Here is a 19,428-nt window from a genome sequence, read left to right on the forward strand (position 1 = left end):
AAAAATTTTTATAATAAACCTTTTAATTGAGACTCATGTCATTTTAAACAGTCATCAGGTGCAAAAGGTACAGGTACCAGCTGTCCTGTCAAAATGAGTGTTGACATTTGGGGCCATGCCCTGGCTGGTGTAGCCCAGTGGATTGAGCGCAGGCCTGTGAACCAAACAACCACAGTTCGATTCCCAGTCAGAGCACATGCCTGGGTTGCAGGCCAGTTCCCAGCAGGGGATGCATGAGAGGCAACCATACATTGATGTTTCTCTCCCTCTCTCCTTCCCTCCCTGTCTAAAGATAAATAAAACCTTAAAAAAAAAAAAAAAACATTTGGGGCCAGTGGGCAGGAATGCTTTATCTAAATCCCAGGGACCCAGCAATCTTGCTGCAGGTATGAGGCCACCTGCCCCTCCCAGCCCTGGATTTCTGGCTTGGGAATGGCCAGACCCTCAGCCTCAGAGGTGGGGGCAAGAACCCCCACCCCCTGCAGAAACCAACTCAGGAGTCCCACTCCCTGCAGTGCTTTTCAGTTATAAGAGGACAATTCTGTGTCAGATCAGAAACGATCCCCCACCCACCCTGTGCCAGCTGGAATTCTTGTGAAAATAAATGGCTTTCCACCAGGCAGGCACATTATCCAGCTATGCCTCACTACACCTTAGTCATGTTTTACTTAGGATTTCATTATGGATGATAACAGCAATCTATTACTGATAATAAGTAGCAAATGATATAGAATGGTGCTCTATTAACACTAATATAATACATAAAATGCTTAATAAATTGGTAGTGAATTTCTACTTAGAGCATTATTTTCCTGGGTTTTCTGCTGAGGAAAGCAAGGCTCAGAACTAATACTTTGAATGACCAAAACCTCGGGGTCCAGTGAAACCTGAGGCAGGCAGACTCATTGGCTGCCAAGGGGTAGGGGGCTGAAGCCCCTTGGGTGCTTGAGAAGTCATGAAAGGCAAGGACCTACATCCAAGATAACTCTGTCCAGCAAAGCTATCCTTTAGAATGGAGGGATAAAGTGCTTCCCAGATAAGATCAAGTTAAAGGAGTTCATCCTCACCAAGCCCTTATTAAATGAATTGTTAAAGGGATTTATCTGAGAAAAAGAACATCACAACTATGAGCAGTAAAATGACAACAAACTCACAACTATCAACAGCTGAACCTAAAAAAAAAACCAAAACCTAGAACAGGAACAGAATCACAGAAATGTAGATCACACAGAGGGTTATTAGCAGGGAGGGGGAGGAGGAAGAATGGCGGGAAGAGATACAGGAAATAAGCATAAATGGTAGGCACAAAATAGACAAGAGGAGGTTAAGAAAAGTACAGGAAATGAGAAGCCAAAGGCCTTTATGTACAACCCATGTACATGAACTAAGTGGGGGGGAATACAGGAGTACAGGGTTGTAGAGCAATGGGGGAAAAGGGGTAAAAAAAAACTGGGACAACTGTGATAGCATAATCAATATAATATAGTTTTTAAAAAGACACTGGAGTATTGTACCTTTACAAGCCTTTTACCTTTTATTCATTTAACCCTTCAGAAATAAATCGTAGAATATCTGGCATGTGCCTAGAACACTCCTAAGAGATAGATACTCAGCTGTGTATTAGAAACATATGGTCACCACCATCATTGAGCTGGAATTACAGAAAGCAAGGTAGTATAAAGAAAAAATATCTTTAATGTAATGAGCTCCAGTTTCTTTAGAGAATTTGGAATATCCAAATCCCTGGGACAAAACCACAATAAGGTTGGAAAAGTAGGGAAGACTCAAGAGTTCAGTAGGTCTACCTGATCAAAAGTTCAAATCAGACCCTCAAAACTTTATCTTAAAGTTTTGCGCTCCTTAAAAAAGCGTGGAAATTACCATCTTAGAGGAAGGGGACACACATCAGTTGTCTCTTGCAATATTGAGCACATAGTGGTTGTTTTATGAATGTCCGTCTCCTGAGTGATGAGGCAGCTGTGGCTTCCCTGGTGACCAGATCTTTGGGAAGGACAAACATAGCCATCGATTCAGTCATTGATTCCAGTGTGGCTGGATTTTTATGCCAGGGGCTCATTTTCAAAGACTTTGCACCACTCAAAACCTGCATCATTCAAGGCCAACCCTAACAAGACATGGTCCGCATAGCTCTTCACCTGCTCAAGTGATACCAAAATAACAAAAATGTCTTACCATATACATAACTGATCATATTAGAAAATAAGAATTTTAGGGTATTTTAAATTGCAAGGCTTCATGCCATTCCAAAAAAAAAAAAGTCATTGAAACATGATTTCAAATGTTTCTAGTTCAAGTTAGCATAAAACATAGTCATGCTGTATTCCTTTTTTAAATTTTATTTATTTTTACAGAGGGGAAAGAGAGAAACACATGGATGCCTCTTGCAAGCCCCCTGGGGGGGACCTGACCCCCAATCCAGGCAGGAGCCCTGACTGGGAATCAAACCCATAACGTTTCAGTCTGTAGGCCAGTCCTCAGTCCACCAAACCACATTAGCTAGTGCCATGCTGTGTTCTTATAAATACACTATGACATGAGTGTCAAACTCATTTTCAGCGGGGGAACACAGCAACCTCCCAGTTGCCTTTAAAGGGCTGAATGTAATTTCAGCTCCTTAACAGTTAAGGAGTAGTTCCACTTACACAGTCCTAAAATTATTTGGGCCCTTTGAAGGCAACCATGAGGCTGATGTAGCCCCTGGTGAAAATGAGTTTGACACCCCTGCCTGCACTGATATCCTTCTTTGACCTCCACTACACAACGTAAAAACTAGAACTTTCCAATAACACATAAAACTATACAGCACTCCTCCAATTTCCCCAACCCAAGGTGGTCATCATCCTGAGTACTGACACATCTGTCTTTTCATTTTGGGGGGGCAGATTTTTTTTTTGCCACAGAAATGTTTGAGAAACTCCATGTTAATAACTTCAGTCAGGTTGTAGACATACCCTGACACACCCGAAAAGCCTAAGCTGCCTCTAAAAATGACTGTGCAGGCCCTAGCTGGTGTAGCTCAGTGGATTGAGTGCGGGCCTGGGAACCAAGCAGCCACGGTTCGATTCCCAGTCAGGGCACATGCCTGGGTTGCAGGCCAGTTCCCAGCAGGGGACACACGAGAGGCAACCATACATTGGTGTTTCTCTCCCTCTCTCCTTCCCTTCCCCTCTAAAGATAAATAAATAAAATATAAAAAAAAATCATCTGCTTTCATCCCAAGCTTCTCACAGCCCAGAGAACTTTGTTTCCAGACAACAGCAGGGCTCTTTCCCACGCGGATAGACAGGGCTGTGCATTCTGCCTAGAGATGTAACCGTGGACAGCCTCAGCTGGTCTGACTCAGCACCAAAGCCAGGTCGGTCGGAAAGGCTTCAGTTCAGTACCATGGACAGCTCAGGCTGGCTAGGTCAAAGCCAGTTAACGGTCTGAAAGAGGATAGAGCCCCGGCTGGGTGGCTCAGTTGCCAGGAGCCCCGCTCACCAAAAGATTGCGTGCTGCCACCTCTGGTCAAAGCACGTACCTAAGCTGGAGGTTCAATTCCAGGTAGGGCGCCCATAGGAGGCAACTGAGGCACGCTTCTCTCTTACGTTAATATTTCTCTCTCTTCCCCATTTCTCTCTAAAATTAATGAACATATCCTCTGCTGAGGATTAAAAATGATAGAAAATGAAGTTATTAATCACCACCTAAGGAAGCCGCCATTGGCATTTTTATGGTCACTAAGACACCCAGCAAATGCATTTGCACTTGGCTTCGTTGTTTATATAGTACAAGGGTGTCCCAGCCTGGAGATCCTCTTTCCCACCCCAGGACCCCCAGTTCCCTCTGTGACTTCCTGTTTTGTTTCATAGCCCATAACTGGAAAGTATCTTGGTTTCTAGGATTAAAGGAATTTGTACATCTTAATGATACCAATAACCTGGCCAGACCACTGGGAGCGGGCAGAGGGCAGGAACATAAGGGGCCGCCGGAGGAAATCTCTTTGTCTTGGCGACCACGTTGCCTAGGTAAAGGAACTCCTGCCCAGCACGTGGAGCATCCTATCCTGAAGGCAGACCCCAGTCCTAGGCCCGCTGATGGTTATAGAAAGCATTGCGCGTGCTATACTATCAAGTGCTAGTCTATCAAGACGATTGAATAGGGGGAAAACCCACCTATCAGCTTCTGGTAACTGACTGGGGGGTGGTACCAAGGAAATCAGGCACCAGAGGTCAGAATGGCGGCAGGGAGGAGGTGCTGGACCGAACACTAGTCTGTCAGTCTAGCCCGGAGAAAGGAAGCGATTGGTCTCCAGTGGACCCACCTCCTGCACCGGGAACTTTGGGAAGTTAATTGGGCGTTCAGACCGCCCCACACCTGAAACTAATATAAACCCAGGGTAAGTAAGGGACGCTCTCTTGCCCACCTCCCAAAGGCGCTAACTCGTGATTTCCCGGACTTTGCCGACCTCTGCGCCCCTGGGTTCTAGGAAGGGGCCTGAAACTGGACAGCGGCAGGGATCGAGCTGAGCTGCCCCGGTGACTGCTCAGTGGCCACTTGAGATTCTCAAAAGAGGGTACTTTAGAGCAGGAGCAGGAGCTCTGGACGCTGCCTTCGGTTCTGGTTGGGCTGAGGACGGCTAGCTTTTTCCTCGAGCTTCCCGGAGGCGAGAGGCTTTGAGACAGGAGTCTCCCATTCTCCCCGACCCTGCAGCATCTGAATGAAAACACTCTTTCCTTTCTCACCTGCCTCTGCAGGTGGGTGTAGACCTTGCCGCTTGGGGGCTGCGGGCAACAGAAACCCCAGTTTGGTTCTGTAACAATAACACGTCCAGAACTGGGGGTGGCACATAACGCGAAGGGCTAATACATCTTCTCTGATCATTTGCTTTCTTGCATCTCCGCAGGCTTTACACATTTTCTGCAAGTCACCACGGCAGTCAGGGTCCCTGGGTGGACGCAGGACGTCTGCAGAGAGGCTACAGCGTCTTTTCTCGCCTCACCCACTCCCCGCCTTTCCTACAATTTCCCCTCCCCCTCCCCGGCCCCTACACCGCCGGTGCACCCCACTCCTCTCTCTGGCTCCCGTCCTGCTCTCCCGCCTCTCGTTCCTCCCGCTCCCCTGCACGACCTTTCCCCTAGTCCCTCAGGAGCCCCGCCCCCTTGACCCTGGTGGCGCGCGGGCTTGTGGGTCTTGGAACCATCCGCGCTCACTATCCCCCTCCAGTTCCCGAACCTGGGGCGGCCCGCGCTTTGGAGGAAGGCGGTAGCGTTGGCCGCGGCGACGCACGGCATTCTGGGAAGTGTAGCTGCGTTTCCGCGCGGTGCAGTGTGGTCGGTGGGCTTTGGGGGATTCGGGCACTTTGCTGAGGGAGACTTCCGCTGCGGAAGGGGCGGGTTCGGGAGTAGAGAACCTGCAGGTGTGGGAAGGGGCGTGTGCACTTGAGAAGTGGGCACTGATGGGGCGGGTTCGTGAGGGTAAAGGTGATAAGGTGATCCCCGGGGGTGGGGTGGGGTGGTGTGTGTGTGTGTGTGTGTGTGTGTGTGTGTGTGTGTGTGTAAAAAGGTGATAAGGTGATCCCCGGGTGTGTGTGTGTCTGAGACTCCCAGGGCGGGTTCGTGAGGGTAAAGGTGATCCCCGGGGTGTGTGTGTGTGTGTGTGTGTGTGTGTGTGTAAAAAGGTGATAAGGTGATCCCCGGGTGTGTGTGTGTCTGAGACTCCCAGGGCGGGTTCGTGAGGGTAAAGGTGATCCCCGGGGTGTGTGTGTGTGTGTGTGTAAAAAGGTGATAAGGTGATCCCCGGGTGTGTGTGTGTCTGAGACTCCCAGGGCGGGTTCGTGAGGGTAAAGGTGATAAGGTGATCCCCGGGGTGTGTGTGTGTGTGTGTGTGTGTGTGTGTGTAAAGGTGATAAGGTGATCCCCGGGTGTGTGTGTGTCTGAGACTCCCAGGCAGTTGCTTTCTGTCTCCGTGTTTGTTAGCACATGTGTCCGGATGGCTTCCTGTGTCTCGCCTTTACTCTTGTGTGCGTGTCGGCTGCCTGTCTTGGCCTCTCCAGCGTCCCTCTGTGTTCACTTCTGTCTGCGTGTCTGTGTGCGTGTCTGCCTTTGTTTCCGTCCGCGGTGTCTCAGCCTGAAGGTGCCATCCAGGTGTCCACCTGGGTCTGGTCCCTTCCTGTGCGCCTGTGTGTCTGGTGTGAGTTTGTCTGTGCGTGTGGGGTGCGTCTCTCCTGACCGAGCCTTCCCCTGTCCGTGTGCACCTGCACCTCTGTCTCTGGGCGTGGCTGACATTGGTGTGTGGATATGTCAGGGTGTCCTCCCGAGGGTGTGGGAAAGACGGCCGTCCTGGACCCCAGAGCCATCTCCTTCCTGTGCTCAGAGCCTCCCCTGCCCTGGGAGGACAGGACGTGTGTGGTCGCCAGGTGTGGGGTCAAGAAAGAGGGTCAGAGACCCTACCCCATGCTGACCTGGGTGGATTTGTTCAGGGAGGGTGTGTTGGGTGCTCAGGGTATGATTCTGGGCATTTCATAGGCCTTCCAGTAAGTATGAGGTAGGGACCCTCATCATTCCCATTTTGCAGATGGGGAAACAGGTTCGGAAACTTTAAGTGAATCACCCAACTTCGCACCCAGGCATCCAGGTACCAGAGTCCTCACCCTAACCACCCCACAGATGGCAAATCCTTGTTTCCCTCAGAAACAGTGGACAGTAGGAATTGCCAGAAAGCTTGGATAGAGGAGGAGGAGCAGGAGCAGCTGCCACCTCTGGCTCTGCAGCCACAGATCTGAGGCCACACCGGGTTCAGAGCTCACCAGCCCTATGCACATACCACTTCCAAGGCCACTGTGCCTTTATAGCCTCCTTTTAATTGATGAAAAATTATAGTTGTGATTGCATTGCTATAAATATAATCCAGGCTGCATTAGATTTGCGTTTTCTCTCATAATTTAAAAAATTAAGATATTTTCTTTTTTTTAAGATTTTATTTATTTTTAGAAAGAGGGGAAGGAAAGGAGAGGGAAAGAAACATTAATGTGTAGTTGCTTCTTGTGCGCCCCCTCCTGGGGAACTGGCCAACTGGCCAGCAACCCTTTGTTTCCCAGTCTCGCGCTCAGTACACTGAGCCACACCAGCCAGGGCTAAAAAAAAAAATTAAGATATTTACAAGGGTGTTTACACGTGTCAGGGGCTCAGGGCCCATTGTGCCTTCTGGGAAAGTCTGTTCTGGTGGCTTCCTCCTCCATTAAAAGGAGCCCGTGTTGTTGGCCTTATGGGACAGGGATAGAAATCAGAGACCGCAAGTCCAGAAAGAATACATTTGTAAAAAGTAAATTCTATGTAAAACATCAGGAAGTCACTGTACCTGGGGACATAACTACTGCTTCCTGGAGGGTTTGCAGAGTGCTGTGAAAGCCACACTGCATGCCTTCACTATGAGAGAGTGTGCATGTCTCTGTCTCTTGTCTTGTAGTGTGTGTGTCTGTCTGTCCTGTCTGTATTGTGGGTTGGGCCTTGACCTGATCTCTCACTATGCCTTTCTCTTTCTCCCCCTGCCCCCAGCCTGCCTTTTCCCCAGTCACCATGGGCACTGGAAGGATGGCCACCCAGACTCTGACCACAAAGGCCCTGGTGAGTCATGACACCCTCTTGTACCTCCTTCCTCAGGGTCAGGCTGCCCAGCAGGGATGACCCTCTGCTCCCCTTGAGCCCCGCTCGGGGCCCAGGCCCCCAGCCTTGTCTCCTGGGGTTGAATTCACCCTGAGGTGGGAGAGTACAATACTGACAAGTGCTTTTGTCAACCACATGGGACAGAATAGCTCAGGAGTGACCTGTCTTACACTATGGTCAGTGTGGAAACACCAGCAGGCACCTGTAAGTGGTGGGTCAAATATGTTCCATCTTGTGTGACAGAGGCCCCAGACTGGACATGCTGGACAAGGGACCTTCAGAAATAGGCAGACAGCATTGAATTGTCCAGGGGACAATTGGAGGATGTCTCTGGGGAGTAACCCAAGAATGTCCCTGGCTCTCCCTGAAGTTTTATTTTAGTTGGTGGCTATTTGTAATATTCTTCTGTAAACTCCCTTGTATGCGAGAGATACTTTACAATAAAAAAGATATACATGTTCCTCAGTTGGTTAGAGGACCATCTCGATATGCCAAGGTTGTAGGTTTGATGATCCCTGGTCAGAGCACATACAAGAAGGAATAAATTCATCAGTAAGCGGAAGAACATCTCTTTCTCTCCCTCTCAAATCACTAAATTACATATGTATGCCTGGGCATCATTTTTTTAATCCTCACCAGGGGATAGGCTCATTGAGTTTTAGAGAGACAGAAACACAGATGTGAGAGAGAACCACGTGCCCCTACCCTGGATCAAGTCTGCAACCTTCTCGTATATGGGGCAGTGCTCCAAACAGCTGAGCTGCCAGGGCTGGGCATGAATCTTTTCTCTCCAGTTTGTATGACATTTTTACATTTCCTTCTTTTTTTATTTTTCCAGATTTTATTTACTTATCTTTAGAGAGAGAGGAAGGGAGGGAGAAAGAGACAAAGAGAAACATCGATGTGCCAGAGAAACATCAATTTGTTGCCTCACACTTCCCCAACTGGGAACCCGGCCCAAAACCCAGACATGTGCCCAGACTGGGAATTGAATCAGTGACCCTTTGGTTACAGGCCAACGCTCAAACCACTGAACCCCACCAGCCAGAACTTTTTTTTTTATTATGGAAGGGGAACAACTATGTAAAAATTTTATTTATTTTTTAGAGAGAGGAGAAGGAAGGGTGTATACATGGAGAGAAATATTGGTGTGTGAGAGAAACAGGGATCAATTGCCTCTTGCTCACCCCCTACCTGGGGACCCGGCCTTCAATCCAGACATGTGCCCTGACTGTGAATCAAACAGGTGACCTTCTGGTTTGCAGGCTGACACTCAGTCTACTGAACCTCACCAGCCAGGGCTGTATGATTTCTTTAAGGGAGAGTCCTTATAGAAGAAGGTGGGGTTCTAGTGGGTATTTTTAAGGCCTTTACAAGTCTTAAGTTATGGGTTGGAACAGTTTATTCTCCCACCCACATGTGGAAGGCGCTGCCTGTGTTTCATGTTGGCTATTGTTCTTTTCTTATTCTGGTAATTGAATATAAATAGCAAGTGGTATAAACTATCCATGTGGTAGGTGACAGCTGAGGTCACGTGATCTCTTTCTGAGTAGCATTGTTTGTGGCATTACTGAGGTTTGATTTTTAGAAAATGTTTATTTGCCAATTGTATGTAGGTGGGTAAATTATTTATCATATGCTATACTGGTCTAATAAGACTCTTAATATTCTTGAAGGTTTTTATTATTTTAAGTGTTTATTTTTAGAGAGAAGGGAAGGAGAAGAGGGAGAGAAATTTCTGTGTGTGAGAGAAATATTGATCAACTGCCTCTCATATGCACCCCACTTGGGACCCCATCCTTGACCTTTGGTGTGTGGACAACACTGCAACCAACTGAGCAGCCCAGCCAGGGCTGGACATTTCTATAAATGGAATCACATGACATGGATTTTTGTATCTGGCTGCTTTTACTGACCTTCATGCTTTTGATGTTCATCTTTGTTATAACAGGTTTGCTTTTTAATAACTGTATATACTATTCCGTCGTACAGATAGACCATGTGTACATTTGGGTTGTTTCCACCTCTTGGTTTTTATTAGTAATGCTACCGTGAACATTCATGTACAGTTTTCTGTTTGATCTTCTCAATTCTCTTGAGTGTAGGAGAGGAAACTATGGATCCTTTGATAACAGTGTTTCACCATTTAAGGATTGATCTGACTGTTTTCCAATGCGGTCAAACAGTTGGAAAACAGTCCAACTGTTACCTTCTCTGTGATCACTGCCTTAGTTTCCACTTCTACCAACCGAGGAGCATCCAGTGAACTAGGCACCAAGGACACTGAGTGGTCAGGCCCTTTAGAGCTCTGCACCTTGTTGACATCACATCAGGTGCATCCTCTGTGTCTTCCTGATCCCCTTGGCCTTTTGGGACACATCTCCCAACCACTGTGAAAAGGGCCCTGCAGTGAATAGTGTGCGCTTCCTCTTACAGGGGTCGGTGGCGTTCAGGGATGTGATCGTGGACTTCACCCAGGAGGAGTGGCAGCAGCTGAGGCCTGCGCAGAAGGACCTGTACAGGGACGTGATGATGGAGACCTACTGGAACCTGGTGTCACTGGGTAAGGGGGCAGCTTCCCCTTTTTATTCACCACCTGCCTGTCACTTCAGGATGGCACAGAAACAAAAGATGCACAAGTCTGAATAGGAAGAACGGTCAAATTACTCAAAGCTAAAAATGAACTTGATAGGAGATGAGGTGAGGAAGAGTATTTACTGCAGTACAATAGTCAGAGTATTTTAAATACATAAGGCACACTTAGAAATAAACTAGAGCCCTGGCTGGTGTAGCTCAGTGGACTGAGCGCGGGCCTGCGAACCAAAGGATTCCCAGTCAGGGCACATGCCTGGCTGCAGGCCAGTCCCCAGCAGGTGACCCATGAGAGGCAACCATACATTGATATTTCTCTCCTTCTCTTCTTGTCTCCTTTCATTCCCCTCTAAAGATAAATAAATAAAATATTTTTTTAAAAAAGAAATAAACTAGAAAAAGACTGAATGATATAAAAATGGACCAATTTTAGAGCATGCAAATCATAGATGTAGAAATGTATGAAGTTATACTTTGTAAAAGATTTTTAACCATACTAATAAGTGAAAGAAGTACCAATGGAGTCACAGAAATAAAATCCTCATCCGTGAGAGACAGATGAAAAAGATTAATATTTCTCCTTGGATGTGGCTCAGTTGCTTGCAGCTTTGTCCCGTACACCAGAAGTTTGCGGGTTCAATTCCCTGTCGGGATACATATCTACATTGTGAGTTTGATTCCCCAGGTGGGGCACAGATGGGAGGCAACCAATCGCTGTCTCTCTCATCAGTGTTTTTCTCTCCCTTTCTCTCTGTTTCTCTCTCTTGCTCTTCCGCTTTCGCTCCCCATCCCCTTCCTCAGTCCCTAAGCATCTTCCTGGTGATTCAGTAAAGAAAAAAAGTAACAGCATCCTGTGTAATAAAGGTGTAGGGAAAGGGCCTCTTAATTTTAGGAGCATGAAGCTGGTACAGCTGTTTTGGAAGGCAGTTTGGTGTTATTACAATTCTATTTCTGGAATATATCCTTTAACATTTTTCCTATAAGTGTGCAGTTTTTCATAGGAAGAAAAATCTAGAGAAATGCCTTAGATGCCCACCTCCAAGGCTGACCGAACATATCAGAATGTATCAATATAATGGCCATCACGGCCCTGGTCAGCAGTGGGGAATCCTTACCATCACTGACACGGAAAGACGTTTCTAGATAATAATTGTTCAGGAAAAACACTAACTTTCAGAAGTAGGGTATGGTCACATTTCTTCAACAGCTTACGTGGGGGTGTAACTGACTTACAATGAACTGCACACAGTTAATGGGAACAATTGGATGCATTTTGACATTGACGTTCACCTGGGAAGTCCTCCTCATGATGCAGCAGACACATCCAGTGGCTTAAAAACTGTCCCTTCTTTCCGTCAACTTCCATCACTCGGCAACCAGGGGACTGCTTTATGTCACTGCGTTTACTTTGCCAACTCTAGAATTTTATGTACATGGAATCGTGTGTCAGGCATTCTTTTCTTTTTATTTGACATCTTACACGGCATCATTTTTCATGAGGTTCACCCTTGTCATCTGTGTGTATCAATAGTTTCCTTCATTTTCTTTAAAAAAAAATTTAAATCCTCACCTGAGAATAATTTAATTGATGAGAGAGAGAAATATCAATCACTTGCCCCCTATATGGGCCCCAACTGGGGATGCAACTCAAACCTTTTGGTCAATGGGGTGATGCTCCAACTGAGCTACCCAGCCAAGTCAATACTTAACTTCTCTATATTTCTGAGTAATATTCCACTTCATGGAGGGACCACGATGTGTTTATTCCTTCACTTGATGATAAGCATATGGGCTGTTACCAGTTCAAGACATTTTTCTATAGACAGAATCTGTCCATTCTGTTGAAGATGGTTGGGGCATACAGAGGTACTTATTTAACTTCCTCAGAAACTGCTAACCTTTTTTCCAAAGGAGCTGTCTTATTTTTAATTTTCGCCAGCAGGTGCCCCAAATTGTATAGTGTCCTATGCCTGTCAGAACTGAACATGCCCAGTCTCTCATTGCAGCCATTCTCGTGAGTGTGCAGTCTCATCACAACCCAGCTTGCAGCTGGTACTGAGGACCTTTCCGGGTGCTTATTTGCCGTCAGTGTATATTCTCTTTGGTGAAGTGTCTGGTTCAGGTCTTCCCTGTTTATTTAGTTGGGTTGTTTGCTTCCATATTATTCACATGGAAAGTTCTTTATGTATTCTGTTTTTTGTTAACTCTTCATACCACTGTTTTAACAGATATATATTTTTAAAGATTTTATTTACTATTAGCCACAAGGGAAGGGAGGGAGAGAGAGGGTATCATCAATGTGTGGTTGCCTCTCGTGCGCCCCCTACTGGGGACCTGGCACACAACCCAGGCGTGGGCATTGATCTGGGAATCAACCCTTTATTTAGTTCACAGGCCAGCACTCGATCCACTGAGCCACCACGCCAGCCAAGGCTAACAGATATATTTGTCGCGTTCTGTTGGAAACCTTTTCCTCAACGGCATCATTTGGAATGCAAATGTTTTTAATGTTCATGGGGTCCAGTTCATTTTTTTTTATTGTTGCTTGTGCTTGCGGTATTGTATCTGAGGGATCATTGCCTAACCAAAGGCCATGAGGATTTATTCCTGTTTGTTCTGAGGATTTTACAATTTTAGTTCTTCATTTAAGTCTTTGGTCCGTTTTGGGTTTGTTGTTCAAATGATATAAAATGGGTCTGACATCAGTGTTAAGTTTACTAAACATTACTACAGTTAAACTGATTGTGGTGACAATGGCTAACAGGATCAGATAGGTTTCAAGTGTACATTTTTAGGGTAAGCGATCTGTATGTTACATGGTGTGCCCGCCACCCAAAGTCACATCACCTTCCATCACCACGTATCATCACTCTTTTGAATGTGGATATCTGGGTGCCCCAGCACCATTTGTTGATGAGCAAAAGCTTGTAATTTAATGGAGTCCAGTTTATCAGTTACTTTCTCTGGCGACTGCACTTCCAGCCACGTTCACAACCAAGACTTCTGTGTCCAGTCTGTGGTGCTTGTGGCCAGTTATGTCCCCAGTGTGTCTCAGACTCCTTGGCCCCAAACCCAACCCATCACCACTCTCCTTCCCACTTCCCTCTGGTAAATTACCCTGAGCCTCCATGTCCCAGGCCACCACCCACTCTGACATCGGGCATCACCCCCACACCTCAGGGTCACGAAACCAGGATCATTCTCCTACTTTTCGCACTTCTCAAATCCATCTCTCTGGGATAGGATAGTTATGGGGGGCAAGATAGTGACTCTTGTGGGGGGGTCGGACCACATGCGGGGTGACCTTGAGGGTATGGCCACATTCTTACAGCTTCAGTTTCCCAGTCTGCAATGGGTATAATCATACCAGCACCTATTCACATGTGGTCAGGGCTACCTGGCACCATGCCAGCATGTGGCCTATGCTTGGTCAAGGTTTATCAGGTGCCTTTTGTGTCCTGGACACTGTGGGAGTTGGGGACTGGATAGGCCCTTGCCTTCACGGAATGCACCTCCCACTATGGGATCTGTCAGCGCGCAGAATGGGGAAGAGCACCGTAAGGACTGCTCACAGTGATGCAGGCGGAGCTTCCTTTCCACTGTAGGGTGGACAGAGAAGGCCTCCCTGTGGGGGACAAAGGTTTCCTGAGGCTCAAGGATGAGCACCCATGGGAAGGTCAGGGGCAAAGGCCCTGAGGCTGGAAGCACTGGGCATGGACAAGGAAATCAAAGGGAATCACAGGACTGGATGGCGGAGAGGAGTGGGGAGAGTGACAGTGATCGCATTGCCTGTGATCCTCCATAAACTGGGAAAGTGCTAGAGGGTTTGGTCTGACTCGTGAGGTTCTCTTCCCGTGGAGTGGACAGTGGGTTGTAGAGAGCGAGGGCGGCTGCTGCATCACGGCCGTGGTGGTGCACTGGTCTGGTCCAGTCCTCCTGGTGTCCAGTTCAAGGTGTTCTCCTGTGTGGTGGCATTTGTTAACAGTCTGGACGGTGGGAGGGAAAGGTTGAATCTAAGATGACTAGTAATTATTTTTTATTTAGCAAATTTGTTTTCTTTCTTTTCTTTGAAAAAAGTATTTATTTTTAGGGATAGGGGAAAGGAGGAAGAAAGTGAGGGAGAGAAACATCATTGTGTGGTTGCCTGTCACACACCCCCTACTGGGGGTCTGGCCTGCAACCCAGGCATGTATCCTGACTGCAAATCAAACGGGCAACCCTTTGGTTCGCAGGCCAGTACTCAGTCCACTGAGCCACACCAGCCAGGGCACAAACTCATTTTCTTAATCGTTGCAAAATATGCATAACATGAAATTAACTATTTCCATGGCATGAATTACACCCATTCACATTATTTCAACCATCACCACCATTTACTTCCAGAACTCTTAAACATCTGCAGCTGACAGATGTTTAAGATCTCCCCTCTAAACAGCAGCCCCCCGTGCCTCTCCCCAAGCCCTGTCACCCATGTCCTACTTTCTACCTCTATCAATTGGACAGTTCTAGTTGCCTCTTATGATGGAAATCATACGGTATCGGTCATTGAGCGTCTGACTTATTTTGCTAAGTCTCTTTGATGGACCTTATTTTCCCTTTGTTATTTGGGAGTGAAGGTTCCGAAATCACAAGTCTTGCCTCCAATGCATTCAGTTTGCGGTACCGGGGAGGGGCACCCAATAGTCTTTGGATTATTCCTCAGCAGAGCTCAGAGAAAGGGTGCGGGCAGGGGCACCCATTTCGGTGTCAGCATACAGAACAGACCGCAGTCCTGGCTCCTGTGGCTCAGTGGAGGGATCCAAGACTCAGGGCTTGTTCATCCAGTGTGGCCTTAAATGGGGAACGGGAGACAGCTGTCTACCATTCCTGCTTTTTCAGTTGCCTCTTAGGAAGGAGGGCTCCACGTGGCAGGATCTTCACATTCTAATTAGAGTTTTTTGTAAGATTTCACAGTTTTCTGATGTTGGCTCAAACCCTAAGATCCATGCACAGAGTCTGGAACTCAGGACAGCCCCCCAGACCAGAGACAGAAATTGAGGAACCCACGGGACACAAGCAGGAGGGGACTGGAGCAGCTGTGGTCAGCAGGGAGGGAGGAGGGGAAAGGAGTCAGCAGCTGGGGCCGGGCCACTCCTGGGCCCTGTGGGAAGTGGGGGGTTACTTGGCTGGTGGGGACACAGGGGGACAACCAGCACAGCTACATGTGAGTCAGGTGTTATTTGAACATTTCTAATAAACTCAGTGTTTTGAGAAGCACAACTGGCTGGGGGTGTCCAGGACGAGGCATGGAAGTGAGGAGCCGGGCGCAGTGAACCCTCCCTGCATTTGTGGGGGCCTTTGACTTGCTCTTCCTTCCTCTTTCTCTGCAGGGGTCTGTCTGCCCAGCTCTGAGCTCCACTGTCTGCCTTTGCACCCACTCCTGCGGGACCTTTCTATCTCTCCGCTCGCCTCCCTGCACCTGTACGTCACTGTCTCAGCTCACCGCTTCCCTTCTCCCTCTGACCCCGTGAGAGGCTGCCCCCCACTCTCAGGACACGTCTTGTGTCTTGGAAGCTCCTCCCTCCCAGTGCTGTTAACTGCATGTGTGGCGTCATCTCTTTTTCTCTCCTCAGACTTGGAGACTAGACCTGACATGAGAGAACTGGACCCACAGGAGGACATTTGGGAAGAGAGACCACCCCTTGTGGTGGAGGCAGAGAGACCCATAAGGAATGGTGCACGGAGTTGTGCTTCTGAAGGAGTGGGGACACAGGGTGACCAGATGGGGTGGCGACATGGGAGCCTCGCATCCTGTCTGGGGCAGTTGGACATGTCCCAGGCACTGTCCCAGGCATTAGCCCCGGTATATCGTGAATTTAAGGCATTCGTCCACCAAAGCCCCTCTGCGGCCCCACCAAGATCAAAAGGGCTCAGAGGAGCAGGAAGTCACCCATTCACTGTGTGTAGGAAGAACTCAAGTACTACAAGCCTCGGTGCTCCCTCCCAACTCTGCACAGAGAAGAAGCCCTACAAGTGTGGGGACTGCGGCAAGTCTTACGGCTATAACTCGTCCCTGAAGAAGCACCAACGAATCCACAGCGGGGAGAAGCTCTTCCCGTGCACCACGTGCGGGCAGCAGTTCACCTGGCCATCATGCCTCACCATCCACCAGCGCGTGCACACTGGGGAGAAGCCGTACATGTGCGTGGACTGCGGCAAGGCCTTCAGCCAGAACAAGCACCTCCTCCGGCACCAGAGGTCTCACACTGGGGAGAAGCCCTACATGTGCGAGGACTGTGGGAAAGCCTTTAGCCAGAACAGGAACCTCATTGTTCACCAGAGGATGCACACCGGGGAGAAGCCGTACACATGCGGGGAGTGTGGCAAGGCCTTCACCCGGAATGAGTACCTCATCGCGCATCAGAGGACGCACACTGGGGAGAAGCCATATGTGTGCAGGGACTGTGGGAAGGCCTTCACACGGAACGAGAGCCTCATCGTGCACCAGAGGACACACTCCAGGGAGAAACCATACACGTGTGGGGACTGCGGCAAGGCCTTCAGCCAGAAGGGGCACCTCATGCTGCACCAGAGGACGCACACCAGGGAGAAGCCCTTCTTGTGCTCCATGTGTGGGAAGCAGTTCACCCATCAGCTGAGCCTCACCATCCACCAGCGCATCCACACTGGGGAGAAGCCGTACACCTGTGAGGACTGCGGTAAGGCTTTCAGATGTAACTCATCCCTGAAGAACCACCAACTAATTCACTCTGGGGAGAAGCCCTTCCTGTGCGATACATGTGGGAAGCAGTTCACCCGGCCTTCGAAGCTTGCCATCCACCAGCGCGTGCACACCGGGGAGAAGCCCTTCAAGTGCAAATACTGCGGCAAGGCCTTTAGCCAGGATGCGAACTTCATACTGCACCAGATGAGACACAATGGGAGAAGCCACGTGAGTGCATGGAGTGCTGTGAGGTTTTTTTCAGCTGTAACTTGTCCTTGAAGAAGCTGCAACACATCCACTCCAGGTAGAATTTCTTCTCACGTGCTGTGTGTGGAAAACAGTTCACCCATCCACCAGAATATCCACACTGAAGACAATTGTACCTCACCATCCACCAGAATATCCACACCTAAGACAAGCCATATACATGCAGGGATTACAGAAAAGCGTTCAGCCAGAACACGCATTTCACCCTGAAACAGAGGATGCACACTGGGGAGAAGCCTGTCTGCACCATGTGCGGAAAGCAGGTCACCTGGCAGTTGACCCTCACCAACCACAAGCTCCTACATAACTGGGCAAAGCCCCACTAGTGCTCCATCTGCCTGATGCACTTTACAACATGCTCATCGCCAGCGATGCACCAGTTCGACCGCATGAGCAAGACACCCTACAAGCGTGGCAAGGCCTTTATCAGGCAGTTCTCGTTTACTCTCCACTGGAGGATCCACACGGGAGAGAAGCTGTGCGGCAAGTGCAGGAAAACCTTCAGCTGGAATATAAACATTACGAACGTTAGGGGAGGATGCACACGTAGCACTGGCCATGTTGGATCTCAGAATCCACACCTGTGGGCTGAGCTCATGTGCCAGGGCCAGACTTGATACTGGAGCCCACAGGTAGGACTGTAGAGAAGTCCTGCCCAGACGGGTCTTAGGAACCTGGGTGCTGGGGAGAGGCCAGGCCACGCACACGAGCTGCTTCCAGAATATCCACAGGCCCACCAACAGGTCTGGTATCTGGGAACGTGGCCGGAGGCACTGTAGCTCCAGAGTGAGATTTAGTAAACTGTTCTAAGAGCTTGGACAACACATATAGTGTCTCTGGGTCTCTAGCTCCTGGATAGTAAAGTGGAGGAGAAGGAGGAGACAGGAAGAATGAAAGGTGGGCTCCATGGGGACATTCTCCCTTTGTCACACAGGGCGAAATCTAGTTCGGAGATTAGGGTGTCACCATCTGTGGGTGTCCTCGTTTTGCCCACACCCAGCCCCTTGATTCTCTGCAACAGTATTAGTTGCTCAGTTGTTTGTGAGGGGAAAATAATTTTTTGTTCAGTATTAGGAAATAACAATATGGGCTTCGGTTGCCAAAGTTTCTCATAGTGGTATGTTGTATTTTGTTTAAATACGAATTTTTAAAGATTTTATTCACTTATCTCTGGAGAGAGGGGAAGGGACAGAGAAACAGAGGGAGAGAAACATCAGCGTGTGGTTGCCTCTCACGCGCCCCCCACCAAGGACCTGGCCTGCCACCCAAGCATGTCCCTGGGAATCAAACCAGTGACCCTTTGGTTTTGTAGGCCAGCATTCAATTCACTGAGCCACACTAGCCCAGGAAGTTTAAATAAATCTTTTAATATTGGAGACCCACGCTACTATATATAGTTGTCAGATGCAAAAGATAACAGGTACCGATTGTCCTGTCAAAATGAGTGTCAGCGCTTGGGGGGAATGGACGTGAACACCCAATAGTAACCCCGCAATCCTGCCCCAAGGATGAGGCTGCCTGCGCCTCCCAGCCCTGGATTCCTGGCTTGGGGATGGTGAGACCAGAAGGCTGGGCCCAGAGATGGGGAAGGGCCCCCTTTCCAGAAACCCAGCCAGGCCGGCCCTCCTCCCCACAGGGCTGTTGCAGTTACAAGAGAACAATCCTCAGATCACAAACAATCCCCTACCGACTCCATGCTGGCTGGAATTTTGTGAAAATAAAGTGCCTTCACTGTGGCGGGCACATTATCCAATTTATGCCTTACCCTCAGCCTTAGCCACGGTGTACTTAATGATTTCATTATTGATGATGATAGTGATCTGTTAATAATAAATAGCAAATAACCTAAAAATGGTGCCCCGTTAACAATAAAATAATACATAAAGTATTATATTAATAAATGGGTAATTAAATACTACTCAGAGACCTACTATTTTTTCTGGATTTCTTCTCAGGAAACCAAGGCTCAGAGGTCTGATACTTTGCATGAGGAAAACACCAGAGCCAGTGAATTAGCCAAATAGACCTCAATGGCAGCTGTGTGGTGGGAGGGGCTCACCTTGCCCTCTTTGGGGACTGTCCCGTGTGTGCTTGTGCAGCCCAGAGGCCATCCCCACCTCTACTGGTGGACAGGGACAATTGGAAGGGGGAGAGGAAGAGAGGAAGAAGCAAAGGAAGGAAGGGAAGGGGTAGGAGGATGAT

General features: G+C 48.4%; 2 protein-coding genes across 3 annotated transcripts in view; both read left to right on the top strand.

Moving 5' to 3' along the window:
• LOC119053197 (zinc finger protein 420-like) overlaps positions 1–19,428 on the top strand; it is a 128,981-nt gene that overhangs the window by 25,683 nt on the left and 83,870 nt on the right. The window lies entirely within an intron of this gene.
• Positions 5,907–19,146, top strand: LOC128628385 (zinc finger protein OZF-like). 2 transcript variants are annotated; one of them, XM_053672007.1, is made up of 4 exons: positions 5,907–6,636; positions 7,557–7,625; positions 10,101–10,227; positions 15,869–19,146. In XM_053672007.1, the coding sequence occupies exons 2-4, from the start codon at positions 7,578–7,580 to the stop codon at positions 17,236–17,238; spliced, it is 1,545 nt and encodes a 514-aa protein (XP_053527982.1). In that variant the 5' UTR covers positions 5,907–6,636; positions 7,557–7,577; the 3' UTR covers positions 17,239–19,146. The 2 variants fall into 2 exon arrangements, with proteins under 2 accessions (XP_053527982.1, XP_053527981.1); XM_053672006.1 differs by lacking the exon at positions 5,907–6,636 and having other exon boundaries at positions 7,094–7,625.

Source organism: Artibeus jamaicensis, unplaced genomic scaffold (genome assembly GCF_021234435.1).
Source record: "Artibeus jamaicensis isolate MK-2021 breed Jamaican fruit bat unplaced genomic scaffold, CSHL_Jam_final contig_723, whole genome shotgun sequence".
NCBI classification, from domain to species: Eukaryota; Metazoa; Chordata; class Mammalia; order Chiroptera; family Phyllostomidae; genus Artibeus; species Artibeus jamaicensis.

What these genes read in the sequence shown, in the direction of transcription:
- LOC128628385 (XM_053672006.1), top strand. Translation starts at nt 7,527, where the DNA reads ATGCCTTTCTCTTTCTCCCCCTGCCCCCAGCCTGCCTTTTCCCCAGTC. An exon ending in CTCTGACCACAAAGGCCCTG is followed by an intron (nt 7,626 to 10,100) that starts GTGAGTCATGAC and finishes TTCCTCTTACAG; the next exon opens with GGGTCGGTGGCGTTCAGGGA. An exon ending in CTGGAACCTGGTGTCACTGG is followed by an intron (nt 10,228 to 15,868) that starts GTAAGGGGGCAG and finishes TTCTCTCCTCAG; the next exon opens with ACTTGGAGACTAGACCTGAC.